The sequence below is a fragment of the Megascapheus bottae genome, chromosome 11 (assembly GCF_031878675.1).
Source record: "Megascapheus bottae isolate mThoBot1 chromosome 11, mThoBot2.hap1, whole genome shotgun sequence".
Lineage (NCBI taxonomy): Eukaryota > Metazoa > Chordata > Mammalia > Rodentia > Geomyidae > Megascapheus > Megascapheus bottae.
Window position 1 is genome coordinate 21,008,984 of NC_143519.1, and position 22,572 is coordinate 21,031,555.

The 22,572-nt window shown below is 38.8% G+C and overlaps 1 protein-coding gene across 12 annotated transcripts in view; it reads left to right on the forward strand.

Annotated features, from left to right (window-relative positions):
- Positions 1-9,354: 9,354 nt before the first annotated feature.
- The window catches only part of Rbm26 (RNA binding motif protein 26), a 66,340-nt gene continuing 53,122 nt past the window's right edge, over positions 9,355-22,572 (forward strand). For 11 of the 12 annotated variants that reach the window (XM_090341983.1, XM_090341984.1, XM_090341981.1 and 8 more), the window contains exons 1-3: positions 9,355-9,599; positions 19,858-19,976; positions 20,840-20,976. In XM_090341983.1, coding sequence (XP_090198109.1) covers positions 9,529-9,599; positions 19,858-19,976; positions 20,840-20,976 — 327 coding nt within the window. In that variant the 5' untranslated portion in view covers positions 9,355-9,528. The remainder of the gene's footprint in view (positions 9,600-19,857; positions 19,977-20,839; positions 20,977-22,572) is intronic. The other variant, XM_090341991.1, reaches the window with a different exon arrangement.

The following is a 22,572-nucleotide window of genomic DNA, read 5'->3' on the forward strand; positions in this document are numbered from 1 at the left end:
TTACCCATCAGAACTCAATAATATTGGTTACTACCACCCAAATAATCAAAAATATTTTGTTCAGAGTGGTAAAGCTTTATTGATTTGAACTTGTAGGAATTTGCTTTCTTTCTATCCTTCCTATTATTGTCCTATTTCAGGCCATTATCATTAATCCTATTATTTGGGTCTAAGCATGATGGGATCCATGGCCTGACACATGCTAAGCAGTTACTTTGTCATATATGCTCAGTCTTTAAATGAATATTCTCCGTATCTTTCTTAGACATTGTAATAAATTTATTTTTTCACCCATGGTATTATATTCTTTTGTCTACTTATACAATTATGATTTAAATAATAATAACTGATTATGGAATCCAGTGGCTTTGACAACAAAAATTTTGGTTAAAAACAAAGAAGTATGAGCGCCCTCTGCTGGTTCTGTAGTAGCATATCCAAATGTATTCGGTTTTCATTTGGAAACTGGCATATGGGTTAGTAGGGTCATTAATTCAAATTGCCCATATTAAAGACAAAATTTTTCATGGTCCAAAAGCAAATGTATTCTTTATCTGATTTATGTAATTGTAACCTCTTTGTACACAACCTTTATAATAACAATAAAAAATAAAATACAAAAGAAAAAATTCTCTTTTCTATAATCTCATAAATGTTAAATCATGCAAAGATGCTACTACCATGGGAACAAATGGCAAAAAAAATGGTAATTCAATAAGATAGTAAAGTTTTATTCAGTATGCAGTTGAACCATTTGGTAGATCTTTGAATATGGCATCAGGTAAGTACTTTGCACAGAATTTTTTTTCTGCATGCTCCACAACATGCACAGGAAGAATTTAGTTTTACATTTTATTATAACTTTAAAAGTTCTGAAATCATAAAATCTGTTACATTGATATGTTAATATTTTAGTGATAAAAATATTGTATGTATAGAGTGGGGTGAGAACAAAGATAAATAATATAGTATTGAATAGTAATGACATACAATTTTGTCCATAAATTTTATTTTTGCCTTAATATCATAATTTAGAACAATGTACTTTGCAAAATTTCAAACTTGTTTCCTTATAATTTACAAATCACTGATTTGTTTCTAAGTGGTGAACATCCCATCTTCTCATTTACCTACTAAACTCTAGCTTATCTAAATTTCCTTTAGAATGTCTTTTAACCTCTATTTTATAAATTTTATTCTCCACATGTTTATTCTTTTTGCTCCTTCATGTTAGATTTCAAAAATAAAAGTGTATGACAAAACGCTTTTGCTATGAAGGGTCTTAATCTTTCATATGCAAGATAAATATATATTAACAATATAGTATAGTGTAACTTTTTTTTTCTTTGATGGTAGACACTATCTCTGAGCTCTTTTACTCCAGGGTAGTACTCTACTATTTTGAGCCACTGCCCCTCTTCAAGTTTTTGAGTACCTGGAGATAAGAGTCTGCCTCAGCTTGCTTCAAAATGTGTTTTTCGGATCTTATCCTCCTGACTAGCCAGGATTACAGGTGTGTGCCACCATGCCTGGCTCTTTATGCATTTCGTGTACTCTAAGCATGTTGTTAAGGATGCACTCCTTGCCGTTACTGCCTGGAGTTCACTCTGGGTTATACCCAGGAAACTCCTTCAAACATTTTATCTGAAAAATGGGAATGCTAAATTGTGAGGATAAACAGAATAAAGAGCACTCAGTGTTCTCTTACCATAAAACACACCCATTTCAGTTTGGCATTATTAATAAATTTGTATCTTACTCTGAAAAATGGGAAACCACTTTAAGTTTTATTTTTCATTTGCATACAGGTGAGGATTTCATTATGACATTTCCATGCATGTTTAGCAATCAATCAATCTCACTCCCTCTATTACTCTCATTTCTCCTCTTTTTTCCTTTTCTAAAACAACTTCAACAGGTTTCACTGGTTTACTTTTTTTTTTTTTTTGGTAGGTCATGGGGCTTGAACTCTCTGGGCCCTGTCCTTGAGCTCTTCAGCTCAAGGCTATAGCTCTAGCACCACTTCCAGTTCTTGGGTGGTTAATTGGAGATCAGAATGTCATGGACTTTGTGGTGCTTTGGCTGGCTTTGAACAGCGATCCTCAGATCCTCCTGAGTAGCTAGGCATGAGCCATCAGTGCCTGGCTGGTTTCATTGTTTTATTTTCATATATTCAGATAATCTACCTTGTCTATATTCATTCTCTTTTATCCTCCCAATGAAGAGTTTCAAATAGGTAATATAACCAATGGGCAGTAAAGTTTAATGACAATAAGAAGATTGAACCAGGGCTGGGAGTTTGGCCTAGTGGTTAAAGTGCTTGCCTAGCATGCATGAAGACCCGGGTTCGATTCCTCGGTACCACATACATAGAAAAAAGCCAGAAGTGGTGCTGAGGCTCAAGTGGTAGAGCTCTAGCCTTGAGAAAATCCAAGGACAGTGCTCAGGCCCTGAGCTCAAGCCCAGGACTGGCAAAAAAAAAAAAAAAAAAAAAAAAAGAAGAAGCTTGAACCAAAGTTGAAAGAGGACTGTATCTAAAATTTTCACTTAAATGAGTGCATCATAGTGCCTTTCTGTAAATTAAGTATTACAGGAAAGGAGCAAACTTGGTTAATGAAGAAAATGGGACAGTTTCAAAAATAATTATTTGAAATTTTTGAAAGTCACTCTAATAAGAATATTCAGTAGGCTTGTGAGAATAGACAATTATGGGGGTATAGGAAGTATACATACATACTTCAGAATCATAAACATATATTTAGCTGAAATTATAGAAATAGATGATGGCTCAGAGATAATACTTAAAAGACCCAAAGTAGGGTTGTAAGGCTACATGAATAAAGACAGAAATTATGGAGTATCTGGGGCAATGGTGAGGGAAAACATGGAAAAGAGACTAAGGTTCAGAGAAAATTGTGGGATAAAAACTTTTTTTTAAGAAAAGGCAGATATGAACAACATTGTTAAAGTAACAACTAGCTTTGGGGACTGGAATTTATACTATTAGTATATTGAACTCATTTTATTCCATTAAAGAAAAGAAAGAAGCCAGGCACCAGTGGCTCATGCCTGTAATCCTAGTTACTCAGGAGGCTGAGATCTAAGGATGATGGTTCAAAGCCAGCCCAAGCATGAAAGTCAGTGAGACTCTTATTTCCAGAAAACACCAGAAAACTGGAAGTGGCCCTGTTGCTCAAGTATGCAACTTTGACCTTAAGAGCTCAGGGACAGCGCCCGGGACCAAAGTTCAAGACCCACAACCAAAAACAACAACAAAAATAAATAAATAAAAAAGAAAGAAAGATAAAAAAGGAAAAAGTCCTGAGATTTTAGAAAAACAACCTGATTAAAAAAAAAAGTGATAGCAACGGGGATCTTCCCGGCACCTGAGCACCCCCAATATTAATGTATGTGAAGTAATGCACCTTCTATCTGGCAAATATAATGTAACCCTTTGATTAATTACAATAAAAAATATATGGAAAAAATGTGAGCCACAGGTGTAATCTGTTTTCCAGCTGATGACTGGAAAACTTAAAACTGCTTAAAAATACAAAACAAAACAAAATCTAGTCGGGCTCTGGGCTCCAATGGCTCATGCCTGTAATCCTAGCTACTTAGGAGTCTGAGATCTGAGGATCAAGGTTCAAAGCCAGCCCAGGCACAAAAGGATCTGAGCCTCTTATCTCCAATTAACGCTAGAAAACCAGAAATGGGGCTTAGCTAAAGGGTAGGGAGATAGCCTAGAGCTGAAGATCTCAAGGACAACACCCAGGCCCAGGGGTAGGGTGGAAGCCTTGAGCTGAAGAGCTCAGGGACAGTGCCCTAGCTGAGTTCAAGCCCCATTTCCCACAAAGGAGTAGCCTTGAATTTTCAGCAGCTTTAACCTAACTTCCACAGTAAATCACCTTTAGAACAGACAGTTTTGGCCTAAGGCTTCTAAGGAACCAAAAATAGCTTGCAAATGTGAACCTTGAATATTTATTTATCCCATTTTTTTTTTCCTGATTTTGGATAAACCATGGAGACATTTCTCTTTTTTTTTTTGCCAGTCCTGGGCTTGAGCTCAGGGCCTGAGCACTGTCCTTGGACTTTCTCAAGGCTAGAACTCTACCATTTGAGCCTCAGCACCACTTCTGGCTTTTTCTATATATGTGGTACCAAGGAATCGAACCCAGGTCTTCGTGCATGCTAGGCAAGCACTTTAACCACTAGGCCAAACTCCCAGCCCCCATGGAGACATTTCTATGAGCAACATTTGTGGGAAAAAGAGGATGGGAGGAAATTTGTGAAGTACTCCCTACAAGCAGCTCTGCAGGAATCACATAGATACTTCTCATGGAGAATCTTCAGGAAGTATATAAACATGCTTTCTCATAGGTTAGGCTGTTTTGTTTTATTCCTACACAAGAAAACAGATGCCATTTAAATTATAATATGGGTAAATACCAGGACTTAATCCTCAGTCTCAGCTGTCAGACTCTCATTCAACTAATCCTCAGTCTCAGTATCAGACTCTCATTCAACTTCTAAGTTTTATTCTTCAATGTTTATTCTTCAATGTTTATTCACTTAATATATACTGAGAGCTTACATTGTGATCTGGAATTCTCTGGGCAATGGAGACAGTTTCAAACAGGATAGTTGTCTGGAACTGCCAGATAACTAGGACTTCCAAGAGATCACTTTCTTTTCTATTTTAAATAATATAAAAATTATGGAAAATTTCAAATATATCCACAAACTGAAAGAAAATCTTTCCTTCTAATTTCAACAATAAAATACGCACTGCCAGTCTTGCTTCATGATACTCCATTTATCCATTGCTGCATTTTAAATACTTTTCTTGGGGGGGGGGGGGGCTGAACTCTGGGCCTGGATGTTGTCCCTGAGTTCTTCAGGTCAAGGCCCTACACCTTGAGCCATAGGGCCACTTCTGGTTTTCTAGTGGTTAATTGGAGAAAAGAGTCTCATAGATTTTAGTGCCCGGGGTTGGCTTTGAACGGCAATCCTCAGATCTCAGCCTCCTGAGTAGCTAAGATTACAGATGTAAGCCACTGCTCCCAGCTGCATTTTAAATTCTAATATTATAAAAATGAAATCAATTTAATGACAAATAACTTAATAAAATTGTATTTCCCCACTTCTGGAAACTGAGCTTTATACTTGGTATAAGGTTTTAATTGGCAGTTTGTACAAGAATCTGTATGTCCATGTAAGAATGTAATGCAATGGATGGGCAGTATGTATGTATATGTATATATACATATATATATGTACATATTTTTTTGGGGGGCAGTCCTGGGTATTGAACTAAGGGCCTGAGCACTGTCTCTGGGGCTTTCTCAAGGCTACAACTCTACCACTTGAGCCACAGAACCACTTCTGGCTTTTTCTATGTATACGTTACTGAGGAATAGAACCCAGAGTCTTTGCACATGCTAGGCAAGCACTCTACCACTAGGCCAAATTCCCAGCCCCTGTATATACTTTTATATGATTACTTTCCAAAAGAAGTGAAGAGAGGCATTCCGGGAAGGAGCAATGCTTAACTGTGGAATGGTAATAAAAACGGTCCATGGATTTAGAGTAGGAAGGGATTACTATCACCCCCAGCAGTCAGGGAAAATCTCGTGAAGGTGACAGGGCTTCATTTGTCAGTGGCTCAAATCCATAAAGCCAAAAAGCCAGAAGTGGAGTTATGGCTCAAATGATAGGGTGCTATCCTTCAGCAGAAAAAGAGCTCAGGTCCTGAGTTCAAGCCCCATGATGCCACATACAAATACACACATAGATTCACACACAGTTGGTCCAGGCATTGTGATACATCCCTGTAATCTCAACATGTAAGCCAGAGACTAGGAAAGTACAATTTAATACCAGCCAAAGCGATATAGCAAGGCCCCATGTACAGCAAATTCTGCATTTATGAAGTTACTTTTTACAAAAATTACTTTTAACTCCCAAATCAATGATTGGAGTGATTTTTCAGTGGACATTTGTGGACATTATGCATTTTTTTACACTTGTTAAGCTAATGAAGCTTTTTTTATTAAAGAATTTATTAACACTGATTTTTACATCATATTTCAAATGACAAGTTTAACAAACGAATGTTCAAGAAGGGAATCTCTATATACAATCACTGGCACTTAGTTTTTAGAACATAATCAAAATTAGGCTAAGGGTTTGTATATCATAGGATACTGTGCAATTTTTAAGCGGCCTGATGTGCATATTTCCAGATAATGCTGGACGAGGTGATGTTCTGATTTCTTTTTTTTTTTTTTTTTTTTGCCAGTCCTGCGCTTGAGCTCAGGGCCTGAGCACTGTCCTTGGACTTTCTCAAGGCTAGAGCTCTACCACTTGAGCCTCAGCACCACTTCCGGCTTTTTTCTATATATGTGGTACCGAGGAATCGAACCTGGGTCTTCATGCATGCTAGGCAAGCACTTTAACCACTAGGCCAAACTCCCGGCCCCTCTGATTTCTTTTTTTTTTCTTTTTTCTTTTGCCAGTCCTGGGCTTAGGCTCAGGGCCTGAGCACTGTCCTTGGACTTTCTCAAGGCTAGAGCTCTACCACTTGAGCCTCAGCACCAGTTCCGGCTTTTTTTCTATGCATGTGGTACTGAGGAATCGAACCCAGGTCTTCGTGCATGCTAGGCAGGCACTCTACCACTAGGAAAAACTCCCGGCCCTCTGATTGCTTTTTAATCATTGGTAGAAAGTGTTCATCTATTTAGTACGATTTTCTTGAGTTTTTTTTTTGTGCATTTTATTTATGGTTTCACTGTGTAAAATGGCTCCCAAGTGTAGTGCTGAAGTGCTTTCTATTGTCCCCATGTGTAAGAAGGCTGTGGAATATCTTCACAGAGAATATACATGCATTAATAAGTGTTTTTCAGGCATGAGTTATAGTACCAGTGGTCCTGAGCTCAATCCTAATGAATCAACAATCTATATTAAATAAGGAGCCTTTAAACAGAAACACATAAACATGATTATTTATTGATCAATTGATAAAAATGTGACTAGAGGCTTACAAGAACTCAGCACCGTATTTCCCTTAGGAGCAATGGTTCCATTATTTGCTAATTCAACATTTGTGGCTGTTTTATAGACTGTAACTACCATGAATAAGGAAAATTGACTGTATGTATGTTGGGCTACTTTTGAAGGTGCTGATTGTAAGCTACAGTCTAGTAAGAAGCAGATAACCAGATAATAGTAAAATGAAAATGAAAGTCATGGATGCTATAATAGAAGAAAGCAGAGGCTAATGTGAGAAAACTTGAGAGGGATTCTTACTTTGAGGGAATGAGGGTAAGGGGTGGATTTCTTTCTTTTCTTTATTTGGTAGTACTGGGGGTTGAGCTCAGAGCCTCAAACTGGCTGGACAGGGATTCTCCCACAAGAGCCATATTTCCAGTTCCCAGGGGAAGGGTTTCTAAAGGTGGTGCTAATATGCAGAGTTTTCAAAGATGAGAATGAATCCATCAAATATAAGGAAGAGAAACACATTTGCAATGAATTAGTGAAAGCGTACACTTCTTTCAAGGTACTCAACATAGTTCAGAATGGCTGGCACAAGGATGGGCACATTCAAATCAATTTTTAGAGAAATGTAAGTCGTTAAAGATTTACATTATCCTGAAGACACTGTGAAAGGAAGTGACAATTAGATGTCTTAGAATTCTATTAAAGGCAATTGAAGACAAACTGTTTTTTGGGTTGCCTAAATACCAGAGATTTAAAAGATGTTGCTCTCGTTCCAAAAGAATAAGGCTAAAGAAAACATTAACAGTGGTATTAGAACAGAATGGGTAATATTTGAGCAGAGAAAGAGACATTCGCTGTGGAAAATAACAAGCAAATAAAGTTACCTGGAGTTTACAGTATTCGATAGATTTGGAAGACTCTACCCACCACTCCAGAAACCTTACCGAAGTGAAATCATAAATATTTGTTCTTTTATGTGGCTTACTTCACTTAACTAAATTGCCTTAATCAATACCCTGGCTATTCAGTAGCTGGATTTCAATTTACATCCTACTTTGGATTCAACTATTGTTTTAGGTCGAGTGCCTAGCTTTGTAGTTGATAATCTTTTCACTTAATGCCTCCAGGAGGCTTCAGTCCAGCAATTTATAAACTCCCAATTCACAAGGACCTTTTGTTGTACCATGTTTCCCATGAAGGAACTTTTATTAGCAAAGTTACTGTCATTAGATTATGCGTTATGTTCGTTTCACCACAGTTCATGCATTTTGGATCCCTTTGCATCATCCCATCTGGGTGGGTCATGTGGGCTATAATAATAGATGGGCAGAAATCAAACTTACTGGATCACCCAAGGAGAATCTGGGATGTTCTCTTTTGCTGCAAAGTAAACTAAGAGATAAGCGTTGAAACTTGGCTGTGAATAAGCAATATCTACACTCTATTGTTATTATTCAGGTAGGAGGAAATCCCAGTTTCAGGTGGTGGGAAAACGTCCCGAGAACCGTTAGGTTTTCTCACCTTTGTCTTGGGGCGGGATCCCTATCATCCTGGGTTATTAGGGTTTCTGTCGAGGAATTTCGGAGAGGTAATTAGTACTCTGGAGGTCGCGGTGGTACTGGGGTAAACTGAGGTACACGGAGAAGGAAGGTGTGTGTGTCTGGGGGGGTTCTCACTGCTTTTGAGGTCAGTGCTGTCTCCATCTTTGTAAAACAACAAAACCTCTGACTTCAGTCACGCCGAGCTACAGAGGCTTTAAGGCAGCAGGCCCCAAGGCACGCACACACGCAGCACACGCCGGGCCGCGCTCGGCGCTCAGCCCCCGGCGCTCCGCTTTACGTCTCTTCCCAGAAGGCTCCGGGAGTCAACGCGAGACTTCCTCAGTTCTCGCGAGGTTTACAGGCAGCCATTTTCTTGGGGGTGCTCAGGTGCCGGGAAGACCCCCCGAGTCGTTGCTATCGCGCTACCAAGGGGGTCTTCTCTTTCTTTACTTTTGCCTCTGCTGCGTTGCCAACAAGCACATAATCCCGACGCTGAAAGAACAGCCCGGCCTCAGCGCGTTTGGCGCGCGCCTGGTTCGGGAAGATTTCGCTGAGGGAGTTGGGAAAGGGAAACAGGGCCCGGGTAAACCGTCGCTGCCACCATCGCCGGGGCCCGGGCCGGGGCCGAGGTCTGGGGAGGGAGACGCTCCCGACTCCCCGAGGGTTCGAGGCCACCCCCTGGGCTCGAGGTCAGCGGCGGCCCTCCCCTTCCCTCCCCCCTCCCCCCGCGAGGCTGCGCGCGGCCCGGGGCTCGCGGGAACCTGCCACCGGCGCCTCCCACCGCGGCCCACGCGGGCGGGCGGGCGGCGCGCGGAGGAGGGGGCGGGGGCAGCGGCGGCCGTAGCGGCCGCGACCTGGGCGGCCTGAGGTGGTGTGTGAATGTGTGTGAGTGTGTGCGAGTGAGGGAGTGTGTCTGTGTGTGCGTGCGCGCGCGCGTGTGTGCGTGTGTGTGTGTGTGAGAGAGTGACGGGCCTCGGGGCCGCGGTGGATGGTTTCTAAAATGATCATTGAAAACTTCGAGGCACTCAAGTCCTGGCTCAGCAAGACCCTCGAGCCCATGTGAGTATCACTGGGGTGTGTGTGTTGGGGGGGGGGGGAGTTGGGAGGGAGCGTCGGAGGGGGAGGAGGAGATCTCGCGGGGATGGCGGTGGTGGACTGGCGGACCCAGATCGGTGCAGCCTCTCCACCGTGTCCGCCGCGCAGGCCGAAGCGGTGATCAGAGACTCCCCGAGCTTCTCTTCCTCGTTCCCCTTCGCGTTCAGGTTCAGAATACTCCCCCCGCGGAGAGCCCGAACCCAGCTTTGAACCGGCGTCTCCTTGCTTTTTTGCTTTCCCGTTATGTATAGACCGACTACTGGCTCCCCCCTCCCCCCAACCGCCTCCTTAGACCCGTGTTTGCCAAGGGCCTCCCGATAGGTTTCTTTCATTTCAGTAAAACCAAGAGCATACCGTCCTGCCTGCAGACGTATTTTTACCCAGTTTTCCTTCAATGAAGTGAATTGGCCTTTGTTAGTTTTTAAGTCGCTTCACGTTTCACCTGAATATAATCCCCGAAAGGAAGGCCACGTCTCCCATGTGCTGTTTGGCTTATCTGCACCCTCTTTAACTGATTGAAGGTGTAACAGGTGCCAAGGTGCCCAGTACATGCCCGTGCACTGGGAAAGGAAGAAAATTGAGTCTCCCTACATACGAAATAGATAATATTTTAAAGAGAGATGCTATAGATGGACTGAAGGTGTGGGGAGTGTGTGAAAATGTCTTAGGTTGGAATATTTAAACAGTGTTTTAAGGATTACTAAATAGTCAAATGATAGACCAGCTGTCTAACACTTGTTTGATTTGCAGTAACAAGATGCAGTGGGGGAAACTGAAGTCACAGAATGCATGTGTTACGCTTTTATTATGAGTGGTGGGAGACTTTGGGAATAGAACTTTTAAATTTCAAAGTTGACAAGATGTAATAAGTAAGACCATCTCTGCTGTCAGTGGTTTTTTTGGATGTTGTAATCAGAGAGTGATTAGAAATGGGCTTATTTCACACCTGATAGGAGAAAGAACTGAAAAATCTGACATTTGAGCAAAATCTTGGGAGGAGAGGAATCTTTTTGAAAATTTTTTTTTTGAAAATTTCCAGAAAGTTCTTTGCAGAAGGAAGAACAAATGCAAAGGCTTGGTAGTAGATCTGAGTAGTGTATTGGTAGTGCATTTACGGGGGAAGGGAGGTCAAGGAGAAGGCCTGTGTAGGTAAGTCCTGTGATGGGTTAGGACTACATGAAGTTGGGAGAAACAGGGGCCACATCATGAATGTTCAACAATTAGGATTTTGTTTAGTGTATACTGAAAATACATTGGGTGATTTGAAGCACACAATCATTGATTTAATCTTAATTTTTCTGTGCGCAAGGTAGTTTAGAGTGAATGTTAGAGACAGAACCAACTATACTTCATAGTCTGATAAAACTTGTTTGTGGATTGGATGAGGGAGAAGGAAATCAAAGGTCATATTTAGAAGTTAGTCTAGGCAACTAAATGGCTGATGAGAGAGAAGACTGGTTGAGGCTTCTGATGGGAGAGAAAAGGCTGGTAGTTTTTGATTAATAAGTATGGGGTATTTATATTTAAGTGAAATACCAGATATGAAGTTGAATATATTGAGTTTAGAACTCCTTCCAGAACTAGAGATATTTAGGGTCATATAAGTAGTATTTGAAGCCTTGGAATTGTAGATTTCTTGGGAAAAATATATATAGATGGGGATTGAGGTAGAAAGACAACTAGATTATGTGTTGCTAAATAAAAGAACAAATGTATGACAACAGAGAAGTTGTTAACCTTATGGTTAAAGGCAGCTGTATAGCTCAAATTTGGCAAGGTTGAACTCATTGTTAATCATAACAAATTAGTTCACTGGAGTGGAGTAGTGTAAAAAATTTTCTTATTTCCGCCAGTGGGTGGGCTAGAGGATGTATTTCAATGGTTGAGTAAATGCTTAGCATGTGCAAGACCCTAAACACACACATATACACACACACACACACACATGCATACACACATACACAGATTGGAAAGACAGTGGCAACATAAGTGTTGAAAGGGAGGAGTCCAGAACCTAATGGCTGGTTTTGGATTGTCTGTCACAAGTTGTTAATGTTGGGTCAGTTATTTAATGCTTGGGTTTATTCATTTGTAAAGTGGGAGAAATGGCGAATATATATTTTTTAAAAATCCAAGAGCACTTCTTGATGTGTATTAGCACTTTTATAAGTTTTAGGTGATTCAAAAACTGCAAAATGATTTATATTGAAACAGTTTTTATTAGTCATTTTTAATTAAAAGAATTCTCAATTTCAAATCACTTACTGCCATTTCCTCTTTTTATTCACTGACCTAAAAATCTACAGCTACTTAGTGTATGTACGTCTACTTTTTTCTTAGTTAAAAAAATTTTTTTAGCTTTGTTGGTAGGACTGCGGGTAGCATTGCCTGCCATACTGTTGAAGTAAATGAGACACTGCTAGTACAATCTACAGTGGTGGAAACTGTGATTTGTCTGATTGTAGCATGCATTGCTTGTGTAAACTACAGTCTTGATCTTGCATGGGTTCATGCATTCCTCTAATTGCATTTCAGATATATTCTTTTAGGTGATATCAGTAGTTTTGTTACTTAAAGTGATGTTTTGCTACATTTTAAACTTTGTAGCTGACATTTAACTTTGTAACTAAGAAAGTAGCACCTGTTCAAGGAAAGACCATATGCAGGATCAAGGATAAGATTTTACTTGTTAGCTACTTATCATTTCTCAGGTCTTTGCACTTACCTGGAATTTTATTTGGGGGTAGGGGCTGGTCATGGGGCTTGAACTCTGGGTTTGGATGCTGTCACTGAGGTCTTTAGCTCAAGTCTGGCCCTCTACCACATTGAACCACAGAGCCACTTCAGGTTTTCTGGTGATTAGTTAGAGATAAGTCCTATGGACTTTCATGCTGGGGCTGGCTTTGAACCTCCATCCTCAAATCTCGGCCTACTGAGTGGATAGGTGTGAACCACAAGTGCCAGGCTTTACCTGGAATTTTAAATGTATTCAACAAACTTCCTATTGGATATTTTTATCTACTCTGTGCTAATTGATGTGCTAGTTATTGGGGAAACAGAATGAAGATGAGATGACTATCTGCTATTCCTGGGGCTTGAACTCAGGGGCCTCTCCTTGGGCTTTCTTAAGGCTAGAGCTCTACCATTTGAGCCACAGCACCATTTCTGGCCTTTTCTATGTATGTGGTACTGTCTTTGTGCATGTTAGGCAAGCACTTCACCACTAGGCCAAACTCCTGGCATCTAATTTTTTTTTTGTCGGTTGTGGGGCTTTGACTTTGGGTCCTGGACTTGTCCCTGAGCTCTTCAGCTCTAGGCTACTGCCCTACCCTTGAGCCACAGCGCCATTTCTGGTTTTCTAGTCGTTAATTGGAGGTAAGAGTCTCATGGTCTTTAGTGCAGGGGATTGGCTTTGAACTTCCATTCTCAGATCTCAAAGTCCTGAGTACTCAGCTAGGATTACAGGCTTGTTTGTTTGTTTCACCATATCTCCTGTGGCTTAAATGTTTTGTTTCTTGTAAAATATATGTTGAAATTTAATTACCTTTCTTACAGATGGAACTTTTAAGAGATTATTAGAGCATTAAGGCCATACGTACCCTAATGCATGAGATTAGCACCTTTATAACAAGCTGAATTAAGTGCCTTTTTTTACCTTCTTTTGCCCCTCAGTTTCCCATCACGTGAAGAACAATATTTTCCACTGATTAAAAAATGCTGCATTAGGGCTGCATCTTGAGATGAGAGATGCTAATCATCCAGTACTTTGATAATAATAGGGTTCCCAGCGTCTTGTGAGCTGATTAATCTGTGTTTAGTATAAATGATCAACTCTAGGATAATTTGTTATGCTAGCACAATTGGCTAAGGTAATTTCAGTGTACAATTTCTTTTATAGTCTTTATCATTGACAAAGAAGACTAAACTTTAGAAAAAGTTATTGATCTGTTCAAAGTCTAATTGAAGTATCCATTCCCTAGTCTTCTAGGCATACTTGCACATTTACATTTGATTTCAGAGCTTATTAATGGATTCTGTGTATGAACTTATCTTCTCTGCATTTATTTTTTCACATGAGCATGTTCAGACTTAACCACTCAAATTATTATGCTCTTATCTCTGATTGCAAATTGTATATATCTATCTGGATCCTTCATGTGATCTATAAACTACATATCAGAAACAAAATAGTCTCTAGCCATGTCGTTTTTTCTAATTTTATGTTTTGCTTCCCTTTCACTAGTTGTCACTAATTCACTTTATTTGTTTGGGTTGTGGGACTTGAACTCTGGGCCTTGACATTGTCCCTGAGCTCTTCAGCTCAAGGCTACTGACCTACCCCTTGGGCCAAAGTGTCACTTCCGGTTTGCTGGTATTTGGCATTGATGCCCATTTCTTGACCAAAATATTCACATTTTCAAATGTATGCCTTTAAGCACTGATTCAAATAATCTTCCTATTTATATCTTCCTTTTTGTCTTAATTGTCTTCCTAATTTCAAGTAATATACATGTATTGGCTGCTTATAATGTTAATTATTGTCCATTCATTGAGTGTGAAGTAGATTCTTTTAAAGGTTATAAAATTTAGTAACATACTCCATTCCTGGATAGTGATGGTGGCAGCATCTCAAACAAGGTACTTTGTTTGCTTCAGAGTTTTGCATATTATGTATGATAGGATGTCTTCTTCCTTCCTATCTTTTATAAATGTATATGTAAATATTTATATCTAAATTTCTTTCTCTCTCTCTCCCTCTCTTTTTTTTTTTTTTTTTTTGCCAGTCCTGGGCTGGAGCTCAGGGCCTGAGTACTGTCTTTGGACTTTGCTCAAGGATAGAGCTATACCACTTGAGCCTCAGCACCACTTCCAACTTTTTTCTATGTGTGTGGTGTGGAGGAATTGAGCCCTGGTCTTTGTGCATGCTAGGCAGGCACTCTACCCCTAGTCTAAACTCTGGCTTATGTATGTAAATATTTAAAGGTGTGAAGTTTGATCTGTTTGCTGTGACTTATCTAGCTGGAAGCAGTGACACTTCTCTTTCTTCCATATAATACTTTTTTTTTTTTTTTTTGAACTTAGGGCCTGGGTGCTGTCCCTGAGCTCTTTTGCTCAAGGTTAGCACACTTGAGGCACAAGCTTCACTTCCAGCTTTTTTGGGTGGTTATTTAGTGATAAGAGTTTCATGAATTTTCCTGCCAGGGGTGGCTTTGAACCATGATCCTTAGATCCTGAGCCTCTTGAGTAGCTAGGATTAGACAGCTGAACTACCTATCAGCTGCTGACTGGTTAGTTTCTGGCCCTTTGAAGCAAACTTCACTTCCTAAGATAGAACAGATGCTGTCCTGTTCTTTACAGCACCTTGCACAATGCTTTGTATATGGATGGTATCAATTGAATATGCTTAAAATTTAAGTACATTAGTTGAAATTTCTACTTTGTGTGCTCAGAACCTAAGAGAAGAAGCAATTATTTGCATAAAACTGTAAAATCTACCCTGCTTTACTTTCATTTCAAAGCAGAGTTTTGAACAACTTGAAGGTTCAGTTGCTTATTGTTCTATTTCTTTTGTTTTTATTTCATAGCACCTTAGGATTAGAAACTTAAAGCTTAAAATTTAGTTAATAACTAAATATCTTGCTGAATGCGACTATGAGCAAGATTTTTGCCTCTCTTGAAGCCAAAAAATTACACATAGTAAGGATATGATTAATCTTATAGATGGCAGAAGAGTTAATGTTTATAATTATTTATTGGTCAGAATACTTTCATCATTCCCCCTAACTTTTGGTAAGTTGGCTCTCCTGACCATATTCTACTACTCCAATGGATACCAGGGGTTGGGTAAAGCGAGGCAAATAGATAGAGCTCAAATTTTTTTTAGACTGTAATCCTGGGGATTAAATATGAAATTGTTGTATATAATATTGTAGTAATAGATACATGGTATTATATATTGTCAAATTTGCACATTGTTTACATTTGTAAACAATAGTACTTTATAAATAATAAGGCAGATTTTTAAAAAGAATTGAGGATTTTTATTTTCTTAACCATTTAAAAAGAGGTGCCAGGAAATGGTCTGTCACAGTATGTAACAGTCATCAGGAAAAAAAAAAAACAACCAAGAAAAAAAGTCCTTTGTTTCCATAACTTTGGAGTTTGCTTCAGTACAGATATTATTTTATGTACACATGAAGCAGCCCTTGGGTATTGTACTCTTGTAATTCTCTTCTAAGATTATCCTCTTTTGGGCATGTGAGCAGCTTTTAAACCGTAGTTTAAAAGTGAGTCGTGAAGTGCCTAAACTTAGACTTTGCCATGTAGTGCTTCTTAGTCTATGAGGCAGCCATAGAAAAGGTACTAAATACGTATCTGTCAGTCTTAATCTTCCAGCTTTTGGGAGAAAAAGCAGCTTGCCAAAGGAAAAGGAGCTTGTCAAAATTCTGGACCCATCTTATTGACCTTTTTAGCATCCATAACTAATCTGAGAACTTGATAGTACAGTTTTGTATTTGTTCTATTTGTTTCATATAAACCCAACTTGCTTTTTTTTTTTTTTTGGTTTGTTGCTTTGCCCCTGATTTTGTATGCCTTTTTATGTTTAGGAATTAGTAGGTATGTCTAGCTTATTGTAGGTTGGTTCTTTTTATTTTATTTTTTTTGCCAGTCCTGGGGCTTGAACTCAGGGCCTGGGCTCTGTCCTTGGACATGTTTTGCTCAAGGCTAGTGCTCTACCACTTGAGCCACAGCACCACTTCTGTCTTTTTCTCTGTATGTGGTACTGAGGAATTGAACCCAGGGCTTCATGTGTGCTAGGTGAGCACTCTGCCACTAGGCTACACTCTTGGCTTGTAGTTAGTTTTTGAAAAGGCTGACATTGTTACTTAGAATTCTCTGGGGGGGGGGGGGACAAATATATCAATAGTTACAATTTTACAGTGCTGTAAATTTTATGTATATGTAAGGTCTGTAAGCTTAAGAGAAATATACAATGTTTTCATTTAGTAGAATTCAGAAGTATATGATTTCCATAGGTTTAAGCCTTGTACTTGATACTGAGGGGATACATTTTTCTCCTTGAAGATTCTAACATGCTAATATACTGAATTTTTTTTTTTTTTTTTTGGTGGGTCATGGGGCTTGAACTCTGGGTCTGGGCACTGTCCCTGAGCTCTTCAGCTCAAGGCTACTGCCCTACCCCTGGAGCCACAGCCCCACTTCCCTTTTTCTAGTGATTAATTGGAGATAAGAGTCTCATGGTCTTTAGTACCAGGGCTGGCTTTTAACTGAGATCCTCAGATCTCAGCCTCCTCAGTAGCCAGGATTACAGGCGTGAGCCACCATGCCTGGCTCTATACTGAATAATTTTGAAGCTCAATTAACTGAAAGTCATATGGAGGGGGATATGGGGAGGGAGATGACAATGAAAGCTTAACATAAATGAAGTACTTTTGCAGATAATATGGTATAGAGTCTTTGTTTTAAAAATCAGTAAATAGAAGCCTAGGAAGAAAAATGTTTACCTAGGATTGCATGAGTAAGGTTAAACTAACACCAGACTAGAAACCTACAAATTGCAGGTATTTTGGGGTTCAGTACAATGTTGTGTGTTGTTTTTCTTAAATGAAAAATAAAAAACAAAAAAAACCCCACACAATACCAGACTGTTTAAGGAAAGGCTAACAATATAGCTTAGGATTAGATGAACTAGGAAGATGTAGTATGTCAAGTTTAATGAAAACATCTCTGTGTGTGTGTGTGTGTGCGTGAATGTGTGTATGCATGCATACATACTGGGGCTTGAACTCAGTCTGAGCATTGCCCCTTAGCATTTCCAGCTCAAGGCTGGAGCTCTATATTTGAATGATAACTCCACTTTCAGCTTTTGTTGACTAGTTGGAAATTAAGAATCAGAGTCTTTACAGCTATCTTCCACCTACCATCATCCTCAAATCTCAGCCTCTTAAATAGCTAGGATTGTAGGTATGAGCTAGGAGTATAGGTATGAGGCACTGATGCTTAGTATAACTTTTACTTTTTATCACAGTTCATTAAGTAATATACTTGGGAAATTAATAAGTGCCTTATTTTCAATCACATGTAATCTGTAGTTCTAATTTGATAAGCCAGCTTTTTTCTCAGGAAGCAACTAAAGATTTTGTTAACTTAATCTTGAATTTGTGAGCTTAAAAGTATCTATAATAACTTTGTTGTTGTTGGTTGTGGAGTTTGAACTCAGAGCACACATCTTTCTCCTCCCCCCAGTAGAAATCCTCAGTACAAAGTATAGAATCATAACTGATGCAGATTACGTTTTTCATGAGTGTAAAGATGAAAATTTTGTTGGAACAGATGTGGGTGGATATCCATGTTCTAAAGTTACTGAGTTAATATATTTAAATTTGTTTCAATTCCCTCTGCCGCCTCCAGTTTCTTTTCAGAATTACTGGATATGGAAGCTTAAGTTAAATTCTATTATTATATTTCACTGAAATTTTAAAGCCATCATAAAATTTGAGAAAAGCTTTTTGAAAACACTGTACTGGAATGTTACAACTTGCTTTATTTTGCTCTCTAATTTTCCATTTTAAGAATCCTAAACTATAGCACATAAATGAGTATGATAGTCTTTATTTCTAGGGTAATTTGATTCTAGTTATTTGTACTAATTAAGAAATTTTAGCGTATTTGGGGAGATTTTATTATAACATTTCATTTTCTCCATTTGTTTTGCTTCATGAACTTAACATCTATGGTTCCCTCGTACACATAACTGAAAGAACTTAACCCTCTTAAGTAGTTATCATATCTTGCTAAGGATTTACATGAAGTTGGACCTACAGGTAAATACACAGTCATTCAGAACTTTCTCTTGGTTAGCAACTGATGAGACAGGGATGTGGAGGTTTGGAGGTTTTGTTTTTTCTCCTTCCACTGCTTGGCAATACTAAGGTTTAAACTTGGGATTTTTGTACTTGATGACAGGTATCCTACTACTTAAATATACCTCCAGCCTACTATGGCTTTACTAATTTCTGCAGATGAGGTCTAACATTTCCCAGGGCCCGCCTCAGAGTTCTTCCTCCCTACAAATTCCCCTGTAGCTGAGACAACAGATTTGAGACACCTGAGATAAGATGAGGGTTCTCATAACTAACTTCTTTTGCAAAGGCTGGCCAGCAAATTTGATATCCCTTTGAGTAGCAGGTATGAGATAATGCTCAAATTCTAGGCTTTAAAAAAGAGTAATCTGAAAGATGGGCTTGGCATTTGTAACTCCAGGTGTTTGTAGTAATAAATAAATTGGAGAATGTTTTTGCCTGGGTTGACCACTGGGATAACAGATGTGAGCCAACTTCATTTTATGTCAATCCTTGTGGGATTTAATGTAATTTATTTTTCTGTCTTATTTAAGTGGGTGTTTGTACCTTTTGGTTTTGCAGTCATTATAATACTGTCATTTGAACATATATGTACTTTTAGAATAAATTCATAAAAGTAGAATTTTCAAGTGAGATTACATGGTAACTGTCAGAACACCCTCCTCCTAAGTTTCTTGTGCCTATTCAGTGTGTGTAAATTGCTTGTTTCCTCTATTGGCCACCAGAATATATTTGCAGATATTTGAGAATTTAATTTGTTAACTGAGAAATAGTATTTCATTATTCATTTTGTTTTCATTTCTCTTACAGTTGAAGTTCAATTTTTACACCTTTTTTTCCTTTTTCAACTGTTCATTTCTTTTTGGGGGGGTTGGGGGGGACTTCTGGGGAGTTGTCCCTAAGCTTTTCAGCTCAAGGCTACCACCCTATCCCTTGAGTCACAGCCTCACTTCCTGTTTTCCAGTGGTTAATTGGAGATAAGAGTCTCACAGACATTAGTGCCCGGGCAGGCTTTCAACTGGGATCCTCAGATTTCAGCCTCCTGAGTAGCTAGGATTACAGGCAAGAGCCACTAATATCCACCTAGTCTTCTCTGTTTATATAGTACTGAGGAATCGAACCCAAGGCTTCGTGCATGATAGGCAAGCACTCTACCACTAAGTTACATTCCCAACACCAAAGACGTATTTCTTTAGTGCCTTCTTTGACCCAAGTGTTTTATAATATATACTCACTTAACCGTATATTATACTTTCCAAGTCATTTTGTAATTGAGATTTTTGGAATATGAGGGTATTTGTGGCTCAAATTCCTTCAACATTGCTTTTTTTTTCTAGCTGTGATGCAGATCCATCAGCCCTGGCAAAGTATGTTTTGGCTTTGGTAAAGAAAGACAAAAGTGAAAAAGAACTGAAGGCATTATGTATCGATCAGCTGGATGTATTTCTTCAGAAAGGTAAGATCTTTGTTTTTAAATATTATTTTCTTTTAATAATTACTAGTAATTAATTATTCTTTTAATAAGTTATTTAAGTTAAAATCCCCAGATTATTCAAGGAACTCATTCTCAAATTATAGCAGAGATCAATAACATTATAACTATTATATCCATAGGTTATTTGAAATGGATACTTACTTAAAAGGATTCCTTAACATAGATTAAGAGAATTAAAAAAAGGCTAAATGCCTATTCCTGCCAGGCATAGTGGCTCATGCCTGTAATCCTCCTTCCTTAGGAGGCTGAGACCTGAGGATCTCTGTACAAAGCCACCCCGGGCAGGAAAGTCCATGAGACTCTTATCTCCAATTTGCCACAAGAAAACCGGAAGTGGCGGAACAGCACCAGTTCCAGAGTTCAAGTTCCATGACAGACCAAAAGAAAAAAAAAAAAAAGATATTTCTTAGAAATATCTTTAGGGAATTTGGCCTATTGGTAGAGTGCTTGCCTAGCATTCACGAAGACCCAGGTTCGATTCCTTGGTACCATATACATAGAAAAAAGCTGGAAGTGGGGCTGAGGCTCAAGTGGTAGAGCTCTAGCCTTGAGAAAGTCCAAGAAGAGTGCTCAGGCCCTGAGCTCAAGCCCAGGACTGGCAAAACAAAATAACAAAATAAAAAATAATAATAATAAAAAAGAAAATTACTTTGAGTCTTGTTTAGTATATTGCTTTTTAATAATTTTGTTATATACTGGATAGGCTACATGATGAAAAATAGTCATGACTTGAAGCAGTTGACCTAGAAATCTTATGATTAGACATGAGGAATTATATAAAATTTTTTATTAGAGGATTTTTTGTTTCTTTGTTTGGTTTTTAGAGACTCAGATATTTGTAGAGAAACTTTTTGATGCTGTGAATACCAAGAGTTACCTGCCTCCTCCAGAGCAGCCGTCATCAGGAAGCCTGAAGGTAGAGTTTTTTCAGCACCAAGAGAAAGACATAAAAAAAGAAGAGGTATGAATTTGTATTATACTTAATAAATAGGTTCTATAAACACTTAAAGGGATAATTAAGCTGAGGGTTGTGGGTTTTATTTTGTTGTTTGTTTTTTTTTGCTGATCCAAGGCTTGAACTCAGGGCCTAAATGCTGTCCCTGATTTTTTTCTTAAGGCTAGTTTTCTAAACACTTGAGCACAGCTCCATTTCCACCTTTTTGGGGGAGTTTATTGGAGATAAGAGCTTATAGGCTTTCTTGCTTAGGATGGCTTTGAACCATAATCCTAAGAGCTCAGCCTCCCGAGTAGCTGAGCCACCAACATCCAATTTCAGGGTTTGTTTGTTTCTGTATTTTTTTAATTTAGAGTCTTTAGTATTATTTAAAGATTTATCTAGTTGCATCATAGGATTCATGTGTATGGCTATGACTTATTAAAGAAAAGTAAAATGAGTCAGGAAAAAGTATGAGAGATAAGAAAATTGGTTGGAAAACAAGACACAAACTATCAAAGTCCTTGGAGGTACTTAGATGTGCTTATTTCCCTTAGCAATGAGTTGTAACTGCACACATGAATGGAGGAAGTTTTTTAGAGACTCATTACCCAATATTTTTATTTGAATTGGGCACCCACCGTGTTGTATACATGAAAATTTCAGACTCCTAGGTGGAAAGACTGTTGATAAGAAGCCATTTCTGAGGATAGTCTTAGGTCTGCTTTCAACTCCCTTCTGAATATTCTTCTAGATGTGCAATATTTTTTGTGTTTTGGAAAATAAGTGGAGTATCAGTCTTTTTTTTTTTTTTCATTTTTCTTTTTCTTTTTTTGGAGACTTTTTTTGACAGTCCTGGGCTTGAGCTCAGGGCCTGAGCACTGTCCTTGGACTTTCTCAAGGCTAGAGCTCTACCACTTGAGCCTCAGGACCACTTCTGGGTTTTTTTTATGTATGTGGTACCAAGGAATCATACCCAGGTCTTCGTGCAGGCTAGGCAAGCACTTTAACCACTAGGCCAAACTCCCGGCCTCATTTTTCTTTGATTCATTTAATAGTTGACTACTTTTAAGGTAGCCAAACATAAGGATCTTATAGCACCAGAAATGTTTTCATTCTTTAAGATTAGAGTTTGAAATATTTTGCTGTACATAATAATCTTTACATATCCTTGTTTAGTAGTCACATAACATTACCCCAATTTGATTTTTTAAAAGAAAATACTTGTTGGCAGTTATTTTAACATTTTTGGGGATTCAGCCTAGCTTTATGTGAAATATCTGTGAAATATCTTGTTAGAAATTTTGGCTTTGTAAGTCACTACTCTGACTCTGAGATGTTGAAGACATTGCTACTCTTTTTTTTTTTTTTTTTTTGTGAGTCCTGGGGCTTGAACTCAGGGCCTGAGCACTGTCCTTGGGCTTACTCAAGGCTAGACCTCTACCACTTGAGCCACGTATATGTGGTACTGAGGAATTGAACCAGGGTTCTGAGCATTCTAGGCAAGCACTCAACCACTAGGCCAAACTGCTGTCTGACATTGCTACTCTTAGCCTCAGTTTATTACACACTGAAGTGGAAATACTAGACTTGTAGTACAGAGTAAGTAAAATAGTACATAAT